The following is a 10,025-nucleotide window of genomic DNA, read 5'->3' as shown; positions in this document are numbered from 1 at the left end:
GGTTTGGGCGGAAAATAATCTTGAGGGGAAGTGGTGGTAGGCCATCAGATGTGGCAAGGAAAGGGTCTAAGAAGCCCCAGGTCCCATGGGAAAGGCACAGTTAAGGGCTAGCAGACATCTGGGTCCCTAAGGGAAACAAGGAGGCCGAAGACTTGTGCCTGGGAGGGCCCAAATTGGGGAGTAAGCAAGTATTTACAGGTCTCCAGAACGGGGAGGGGAGGGGCCTATCGGTATTGTTTGAGCGGGTTGTAGACATGGTCCAAGTTCCTGCACAGGAATATCGAGAGCGTCATGAAGGCGAGCTACGAGAAAGGAGACAGAGAAAGGAAGCTGTCAGAACTCCAGAGGGGTCAAGTCTGGGGAACTCTTGAGGTCTGGGGGAGGGGAAGGACTGGAGAGGCTAAATGCTTGGAAAATGGTTGGGCGGAGACGTGGGGAGGAGGCCTAGGAGAGATTAGGTGAACTGGGCCTAGTGCAACCTGGGAAGAAGAAAGGCAGTTGTTTAGAGGTCATTCCCCATGAGTGCAGAGTCTAATGGCTCCTAGAGGGTTTCAAGGCTGTAACCTTTTGGAAGCGGATTGCCAGCCCTGTCTTCCTGAGTACCTTTCAGATGCTGCTCAGCTTGTAACCTTTTGTCACATAAAGGGGAAGAGTTTGGGGAAATTGATCCAAAGGAGAATGTGGCGGGGATTAAGAGTACCAAAGACGTGGAATCCTGTGCGACAGTGTAGGAAAAGGACTGCTAATCGCAAGGTCGGCAGTTCAAACGCACCATCTGTTCCTTGGAAACCCTATACAAGGTCGCTGTGAGTCGAAACCGACTTATAACAACAACAAAGGGCGTGGGGTGAGCAGGAAATGGTGGGAACAGGTCTGGTAGGGGAACCTGTGAGTTGAGTAACTGCAGTAGGTAGCATCTGGCAAGGAGTGAGGTCAGGAGCAAGCGCTGGGCCGCTGTTGGTGTAAAAGCGCCCTCCTTTATTCTGGAGGTTCGTAGGCCTCCATCTCCACGCCTATGCTCCCCGTCTCGCGCTGCTCCTCGTCTTGATCCCACAGCGACCAGGGCCCCAGGGCCATGGGGAGCTTGCCTTGTGGGGCCTTGTCTCCCCAGTTGGGACAGGCATCTGCCATTCCCCAGCTACCCCGTACATTGCTGCTACGTCCGCTGCTGTTTAGCATGCCACTGCGGCCGCCGCCGTCAGCGCTCAGGACGGGCCCGGGGCTCGAACCGCTAGTGCCCGGCACCCGCGCCTGGGATTCCCGCTGAAGCACCCTGCGAGGTAGCAGCAGGCTCATCCCCACCACACTCACCTATGACGAAAGGGGGTGGGAAATATAGCGGCCAATAACCAGAGGCTTGGCCACAGAAGGGGCCAATGGGAGCCTCGTGTGGAAGGGCGGTGGACCGTCTGCTTGCTGCGTTGGACCAAACAGCTCACAGACTAGATATGCCTCCACCTTCCCTATTCCAGAATGGAGTGCTAGTGGTGTTATAGGATAAGCGCTGGACTGCTAACCACAAGTTCAAACCCACGAGTCGCACTGTGGGGGAAAGATGAGGCTTTCTGCTCCCATAAAGATTCACAGCCTCGGAAACCTTACACAGGGTCACTAAGAGTGAATAGACCTAAAGGTAATGCGTTTGGTTTTCCTCATCCCAGGTAGGCCGGTGGGGGCGGCAGGATAGCCGCAACATCCCTTCAGTGGATGGACCCTTTGCTCAACTGGGGCGGGGCCACCTAGGAATTATGGAACCAATGGAGAATTGGGGTGTATCCAGATCACCTCTAGTAGACCGACGCCCAGACAAATGCCCACTATGGAGATGAGGTTGTTGTGTAGCCATTTCTGGAGGCTCCGCTTGCAGCCCTGGGGGTGTAGAGAAAAGTTAATGGTAGGGGTCTTCCTGGGATTCGCTCTTTAGTTCTCAGCCCTTTCAGGGTAGAGCATAGCTGCGCAGCGTTACTGATTACCGATACTCTATAATCTCCTTGGAATTCCTGCGTGGTGCCAGCGGTATGCTGCTACACGAAAGAGGGGAAGGTTCTACTTCACCCAGAGGTGTCTTGGAAGAAAACCTGGCAATCAATCTGAGAACTCAGCCTTTGAAAACCCTATGGAGTATAATTGTACTCTGGTGCATTTGGGATAGCCACGAGTTGAAGCTGATTCCAGGAAATCTGGTTCTAGTCTCTATATCTGGCTCGCCTCTCCCAAACTGTGCACCTTCTTATATATCACCGCAGCAAAAATGGGGCCAAATAAAACAGTGAAGATGGCGTAGGATGAGGCAGTTTTTCATTTTGTTGTACATAGATAGGGTCGCTGTGAGTCGGGACCGACTGGACCACAAGACATCGAGGACCAGGATGTTAAACGTTGGACTGCTAACTGAACAGTCGGTGGTTTGAACTCACTTGAGAGTTGGTTTCCATGAAGATTGGTTCGATTTAGGTGCCATAAAGTTGGGAGGACTCATAGTGATCCTATGCACAACACAATGAAACACTGCCTGGTTCTGCCCTATCCCCATAAAGGCTAACGTTTGAATCCATTGCTGCGGCCACTGTGTCAATCCATCTTGTTGAGGGTCTTTCTCTTTTTCGCTGACTTCACTTTACCAAGCATAATATCCTTACAACATGTCCGAAATATGAGAGACTAAAGGAGCATTCTGGCTGTACTTCCAACACAGATTTTCAGTCCCACAAATGAAAAGATGCTCAATCTCTCTCTTGAGGCAAATGGAAATAAAACTAAATTATCATACTTTATAAAACTGGTAAGGATTAAAAGTTTGATAAAACTTTGTAGGCCAAGGTGTGGAGAAATACGGTCTCATAAATTGCTGATGGTTGTTGAAGTTGATTTCTAAACTCATAGGTAGTCCTGGTGTGGCACAAGAGCTAACCAGAAGGTCAGAGGTTCAAACCCACCAGTTGCTCCCTGGAAACCTTGTTGTTATTACGTGCTGATGAGTCGGTTTCTATTCACAGCGACCCTGCACAAGGTTTCCAAGGAACACTTTGTGGTGTGGTTAGCAGTCCAGTGCTGATCCTACAGCACCTCACCAGTATTCCTGGAAACCCTATACTGAGTCACTTAGTCAGAAGGCACTTAACAGCAACAGGCTCTTCACCATGTGACAGAATAGAGCTGCCCCATAGGATTTCCAAGACTGTACAGAGCTCTGGTAGCATAATGGTTATGAGTTATGCTGCAAACTTCAAGGTCAGCAGTTCAGCAGTTTGAAACGACCAGCTTTCTGCTCCCGTAAAAATTTACAGTTTCGGAAACCCTATACAGGGTCACTATAAATCGGGACTGACTCCACAGCACACTATCACCACTAATATAAAAAAAGTTGTTTAAAAAAAAAAGACTGTTGTTAAGTGCTGTTGAGTGGGTTCTGATTCATAGCTACCCAGTATAGGGTTTCTGAGGAGCAACTGGTGAGTTTGAACCGCCCACCTTGTGGTTCAAACTGATCTTGCAGTCCTGCGCTTATCCTACAGTGCCACACCAGCCTCAGAACTCTATGGAATCTTGCTACCCTGTCCAATAGGTAGCTATGTACTGGAATCCACTCAATGGCAGGGGGTTGGGTTGAATTGGGTTGAGAAATCAGTATCTTTGTCAGGCCCTCGTCTTTAGCAGGCTGACCCTACCCCTTTGGAGCTGCTCTGCCCCTCCCTTTCCTGTAGCCCCATCCTTCTCGTAACCCATACCCATCTCTGAATACCCCGTCTCATTTAGATTCCGCCCATCTCCGGCAACCGGCAGCTCCTGCAGACCCCTCCCCAACGGAAAATCTCCTACCTCGTTGTAGATATGTGTGCTCTCTGGCACTACGCAGATATCCGTATTGCGTCTAGGTCGCACCAGCGGTTGGGGGAAGATTTTATCGAAAAATGCGGAGTCGTTGGTCGACGAGTTAGAGCAGGAACAGGGAAGGAGTAATTCCTTCGACACGTTGCTTTTCAGGCTGGGGACCTGGAACCAGTCCTTCGGAGAATTCCAACCACAGCAACGCAGCTGGGAGAAAGGGACGCGAGTCAGAGGAACCTGGCTCGATGGGACGCAAAGGGTTGGCTGGGTAATGGATATAAGGTCATGTTGGGGACCAGGGGCCTAAGTAGTGGGTGTGGGCTTACGCGGGGAACAGTGAGGGCACAACGGGACTAGGAGATATTAAGGGAACATGGGACTGAGAGAGACACGTGTCACATGGGGACCTGGGATACAGGAAGTAGAATCACGTTGTGGACGGAAAGTTGAGTGGGTGGTGCAGTCCTGCATCATGTAGGAGACTAGTAGATGGGTGTGCTAGGCCACTTGAACGGGGTTTTGTCGGGGGTGGGGCCTGGCCGGGATTTGGAAGTTAGGGTTGGGATCTTGTTAGGATCTTCTCCTGGAGCAGGGATGTGCTTTCCTTCACCACGTGTCCTCACGTGGGTGAGGACAGACCATCGGATTAGGGTTGGGGCCAGTCTGAAGAGGCAGTGATGGGAAAAGTCTCGTTAGGGAGTTTGGGGTGGGGTCTATGGCGGAGTTTCCTCGATGTAGAGAGTGGAGTCTGGTTTGGTTGGGGCTTCAGGACGCTGAGGGATGAGGCTATGTTAGGGGTAGTTTATGTTATCTAGACTTGGGACCTCGTCGGGTGAGGCGGGGTGTAGGGGTTCACGTTAGGCCCTGGGGTGGTGGTGGACTCTGATGGAAGCAAGGCTCAGCCAGGGTCTGGGACCAGACCATAAAGAAGCCAAGTTAAGTTATCTAGGGTTGGGGCCCCATGCCTTCAGGCCTGCTGTGGGTGGGCGGAAGCCGGACTGAGGCTAGTTGCTCTAGTGGGTGGAGTTTGGTGGAGGCGGGGGCGGGGCCAGTCTGTTTCTGGAGGGCTGTGGCTCACGCACCTGGAACTGCACGTAGTCCCAGCTCTCCTCAGCTGCGGTCTCCTCCGGATTGACGCGGTAGTTTTGGATCGTTTCCAGCACCATTTCCTGCACCTTCCGCTCCAGCTGAGAAGCCAGGAGTGAGGCAGGACTTTACTGCCCCGCCCTGCCCCCACTAGCCTTGACCGTATTAGTTCTTTGCCTACTTTGTCAACCCCAAGGAATACCGTGTGCCTCTTGGTTCCTCAGTGAATGGCTAGTTATGTCTCACTGTTCTTTAAATATCTCTTACTGCCTATCTGTAACAGCTATTTCTTTCACTAGCTCTGTTGTTAGCTGCCTACCAGTGGATTCTGACTCCTGGCCAACCTACATGTGCACAGTAGGACTGCTCCAGAGGATGGTCAAAACTGTGACCTTTTGGGAGCAAATCTTTTCTTCTGCAGAACCACTTTTTACTACCTTTATTTGTTAAGTTGGCTCCGACTGATAGCGACCTTGTATAGGGTTTCTGAGGCTTTGAAAAATCTTTGTGGGAGCAGAAAACCTCATCTTTCTCCCGCTGAGCGACTGGTGGGCTTGAAGCGCTGACCTTGTGGTTCACAGACCAGTATATATCTTAAGGAGCCACCGCACTCGAACCACTGGCCTTGTGGTTCTCCAAGGCTTTCTCAGCGCCTTCTGTTTCTCCCAGCGTTTTGTTTCGCTTTCTCTTTCATTTTTCTGTTTATTTCCCTTTGGGTTTCAATGTCTTTCTCTTACTATGTCTCTATCTCTGTGTCCCTGTGAGTTTGCCTTTATTTGGCTCTTTGTATGTCTTTAATTTTAATCCCTGTTTCTTTCTTGCTGTCTGTCCTGTAGGACTGTCTCTCTTAACGTTTGTCTCTCAGTAATTTCTCTTTGTCTCTTATCTCTCAGTAATTTCTCTTTGTCTCTTATCAGCTCCTATCTTTTGTCTGCCTCCATTGTTCTTTGTCCTTTCCTTCATCACCATCACCAACTGCCCAACTTAACTCACCAGGGTCCTCTGCGTGGAGATGAGGATTCCCAGGGTGATCTGCGTGGCAAACAGGAGTAGCAGCATCCCAAAATACTGGGGAGTGCAGTTTGGAGAGATCAGGTTACAGGAATTGCTAGAGACCCTATTTGGGACCACTTAAAGGGGCTTGATCCTAGAGATGGAGTGGGGTGTGGGGGTGAAGAAGTGGGTGTGCGGTGGGTTGAGGTTCTAGGGAGGTCAAAGGGCAGACCACTCACCAAACCAAGAAGGCAACGGATCTCCTTGAGGGCCCCCACACAGCCTAAGAGGGCGAGGCCCATGGTGAGGATTCCTGAGATGGCCAGGACCTTGGACCATATTTGCAAGGATATAAAGGACAAACCTGGGAAAGTGAGACACAGTGACTGAGGCCTGGTACAGTTTCCAGACTTCCCTGCCCCCACCCACTCAGCCACTTAAGTAGAGAGCAGCATCCTGGGTCCTCTTTCTGGGGTCCTGGTCCTTCCATCTCTGGATCTCTATCGCCAGCCCCCCCACACCCTATCTAGGTCTCTATCCCTTTCTCTGTCTGGGATCCTGTTCTCTCTCTAGGGCCCTGTTCTCTCTGGATCTCTGTCTCCAGCTCCCCATCCCCCATCTAGGTCTCTATCACCTTCTCTGTCTGGGATCCTGTTTTCTCTGGATCTCTGTCTCCAGCTCCCCATACCCCATCTAGGTCTCTATCCCCTTCTCTGTCTGGGATCCTGTTTTCTCTCTAGGGCCCTGTTCTTCTCTCTGGATCTCTGTCCCTCCCATCTCTCTGGGTGTCTGTCTTTCTCCCTGAGTCTCTTTCTATCTCTCTGGCTCTTAGTCCTTCATTCCTCCTCCTGTTTCTCTTCACCCCTAACAGTTCCATCATTTGTTCTGTGCCACTCCACTGGTCACTTAACCTCCCTGAAGCTGAGGGAATAAGATCTATTTCCTAGTTTGTTTTCGGAGTCCTGTAGGATGGTGTTCCCAGATAAGTCCTGGACTGCAAACTATAAATGGGTTCAAACCCACCAACTGCTTCTTAGAAACCCTATTCAGGGTTGCTATGAGTCAGAACAGACTCAATGGAACTTAACAACAACAAGGGTTGTTTTGAGGGACATATGAAAGAATGTGTTCAATCCAATCCTTAACATATGATCAAAACAAAATTGTCACTGAGTCATAGTGATTCTGTAGGACATCTTAGGGTTTCCAAGGCTGTAAATCTGTACTGAAGCCAATGGCCTCGTCTTTCTCCTGTGGAGCTGCTCTGGTCGTTTCAAACCACCAACCTTCTGTTTAGTAGCTGAGTGTCTTAAGTACGGAGCCACCAGGGTGCCTTTGTTTCCGTAGAGCAGCTGGTGGGTTTGAACTGCCAACCTTGTGGTTCAAACTGACTTTGAAGTCCAATGCTTATCCTACAATGCCACACTAGGGCTCCTTAACACAGGGTAAATACTTACTAACTCTGAGCTATTAAGGTTTTCATTGCCTCATTATTTTTCTATTTTTATTAATATTATTTCAGCACTTCTATCTCCGTAGGATAAGCACTGGACTGCTAACCACAAAGTTGGCAGTTCAAACCTACCAGTCAGTCGCTCTGCAGGAGAAAGATGAGGCTTTGTGCTTCGATGAAGATTTACAGCCTCAGAAACCCTAAACTAGGCTGCTATGAGTTGGACTGACTCACAACACTTAACAACAAGGTGTTATGCCTGGCAAGTGCCTTCTACTCTCTGAACCTCAGGAGAAGGGAAGGATTATGGCAGGTTCTGATGAGCCCCACCACCAGAAAGGACACACAGGAAGTCCTGGAGAAATGACTGCTAATATTATTTTGCAGTTGTTAGCATTAATATACACAACCCATTTGCCTGAGGAAGACACGGAGGTTCAGCGAGGAGCCGCAGTGGTGAGCAGGGGAGCAGAACCTGGGGTCTGCCTAGGGAGTTGAGAACCACAGGGGCCCATCCTGGGATGACGGCGACCCCCAGGAAGTCCCTTTTGGCAATGATAGGGCCCATGACTGTCCCAGAAAGACCCTCCCTATCTACCCCAGTCCTCCTCACCAACAAAGGACACGAAGCTGGTCTTGTCGACGAGAATCCAGATGCCAAAGCAGAAGATAAGGCTGCCTAGGACCTGGGGAGAGATGAGAAAATTGTGGGTGGGCAGGGCAGGTGGGAAGTCCGGAGGTGGGCTGTGACAGGGATTGGGGCCCGGGCTGGGTAGCCATGAGGGGACTCACAAAGAAGAAGAGGTTGAAAACGAAGAGGAAGTACTTGACGAGGCTGAGGCAGCTGTCCTGAGCCGACATCTTCGCCTAGAGTTGGGAGAGACCAACACAAGGGACAGGACAGTGAGGTATTGGCAATCAGGGCCAGCCAGGGCGAAAGACAAAGGCCGAGTCTGAAAGGGAGAAAAGGTGAGGCTGAGAGAGAGGGAAAGGAAGAACACAGAAAGAGGAAGTTCCAGAGTGGGGCCCCACCTCCTCCTTCCTCATAAGCAGTGACTCTGTCTGTGTCGTTGTCCCTGGCCTTCACCCAGCCCCCTACAGCACACACCAGTACCTGTGGGGCTTTGGCAATGGTGGACACTAAGGACACACGGGGCAGCTCTTCCCAGGTCTCCATGGCTCCGCCTACACCTGCCTGCTCTGGGCACTGGGTCCCCAGGACTGACCCTAGAAAGAGGCTGACCTCACAGACACTGTGATGTCACCGCCTGTTGTCTCTGCTCCCAGCTCTGTTCCCCTACCTGGCCTCAGCTCCCACTCTCTGGGTATCTGTCCCTCTCTCTCGTGGGGTCTCTGTTCTCTTTTTTGGGTCTCTGTCCACCTCTTTCTGCATCTCTCCCACCCCTGGACTTTATTTCCCTTTCTCTGCATTTCCAACACCCTTTTTCTAGGTCTCTGTCTCCCTCTCTTTGGGTCTTTGTCTTATTCCTTTTGGATCTGTGTCCCCCTTTCTAAGTCTTTGTTCTCTCTCTGGGTTTCTGTCCCCCTTTCTCTGGGTTTCTGCCCCCATCTGTCTGGGCATCTGTTTCCCTTTCTCTTTAGATCTCTGTTTCTCTCTCTGGAGAGACCTCAGTCCCCCTCCCCCAGGTCTCTATTCCCTTTCTCTCTGGGTCTTTGTCCCCCTCTCTCTAGATCCTGGTCCCTCTCTACATTTCTGTCACCCCTCCCCCCAAGATTTGTTTGAACCACAAGGTCAGGAGCTCAAACCCACCAGTTGCTCCTCAGAAACCCTATACAGGATAGCTATGTGTTGGAATCAGCTCGACAACACTTAACAGCAACAATCTTTGGGTCTCTGTTCCCCTCTCCCAGTCTCTTTTCCTTTCTCTCTGGATATTTGCCTCCTACTTTCTGGATTCCTATCCCTTTCTCTTGGTTTCTCTCCCTCTTCTCTCTGGGTCTCCATCTCGCCCTTTCACTCTCTGCCCTCGTCCCCCTCCCCCCCGCCCCCCCTTTGCCTCCACGTGCTGGGACTGAGCCTGGGCGTCTGGGGGAAGTGAAAGTGCTGCAGGCCAGAAGTGGGCAGGTCCCTGGGAGTGAGGCTTCACGTCCAGCGGAAGACGAGCCCCCCAGCCGCCTTTCCTGCCTCTGCAACTGGGTCCCGAGGGGCAGAGGGCCTTCAAGGTGCCAGGACTGAGTCTGAGAGCTTGCCAGTTAGATCTGGGTCTATGGTGTCTGAAGTCTCTTCTGATGCCTCCCCTTCCATAGGTTCCCGATTCTTGTCAAATCCCAAATTCCTCACAGGTTTCCAACTTCAGAGGTGCTCCCACCATTTGGTCTTCTTGTGAAACTCTCAGAAACCAGGTTTTCTCAGACACTCCTCCCCCCTTTTTTCTGAGAAATCTCATCCACAGATGAATCCAGCTTCTGAGCTCTTAGCTAGCCTTCTGTAGCCAATAGTCCCCAGGCCACACCCCTCCCTGTCCCTCACTCACCACAGCCCACTGCCCTTCACCGATCTTGTAGTTATGATTGTTGTTAAGTTTGTTTTTAAGTGCCGTGGAGTCGATTCTGACCCATAGCTGAACTGCCGACCTCGCAGTTCAAAGGGCTCTGCAGTCTGGCACATTAACCCACAGCGCCACACCGAGACTCTGACCTTTTA

The 10,025-nt window shown here is 51.1% G+C and overlaps 1 protein-coding gene across 1 annotated transcript; it reads right to left on the bottom strand.

Annotated features, from left to right (window-relative positions):
• Window positions 1–224: 224 nt before the first annotated feature.
• Window positions 225–8,221, bottom strand: CD37 (CD37 molecule). The gene is made up of 8 exons (XM_006868191.1): window positions 8,153–8,221; window positions 7,974–8,046; window positions 6,147–6,271; window positions 5,908–5,982; window positions 4,911–5,015; window positions 3,820–4,035; window positions 1,786–1,869; window positions 225–302 (listed from the first exon to the last, which is right to left on the bottom strand). Exons 1-8 carry the CDS (start codon window positions 8,219–8,221, stop codon window positions 225–227), a joined length of 825 nt encoding a protein of 274 aa, XP_006868253.1.
• Between the last annotated feature and the right edge of the window lie 1,804 nt (window positions 8,222–10,025).

Source organism: Chrysochloris asiatica, unplaced genomic scaffold (assembly GCF_000296735.1).
Source record: "Chrysochloris asiatica unplaced genomic scaffold, ChrAsi1.0 scaffold00116, whole genome shotgun sequence".
NCBI classification, from domain to species: Eukaryota; Metazoa; Chordata; class Mammalia; order Afrosoricida; family Chrysochloridae; genus Chrysochloris; species Chrysochloris asiatica.
The sequence above is the reverse complement of the archived record's forward strand: the minus strand, read 5'-3'. Positions and strand labels throughout refer to the sequence as shown.

Coding starts and splice junctions, on each gene's coding strand:
- CD37 (XM_006868191.1), bottom strand. CDS start 8,221: ATGTCGGCTCAGGACAGCTGCCTCAGCCTCGTCAAGTACTTCCTCTTC. Junction 4,036..4,910: donor GGGACTACGTGCAGTTCCAG/GTGCGTGAGCCA, acceptor CCTTTCTCCCAG/CTGCGTTGCTGTGGTTGGAA. Junction 303..1,785: donor TGGGCGTCGGTCTACTAGAG/GTGATCTGGATA, acceptor CCTTTCTCGTAG/CTCGCCTTCATGACGCTCTC.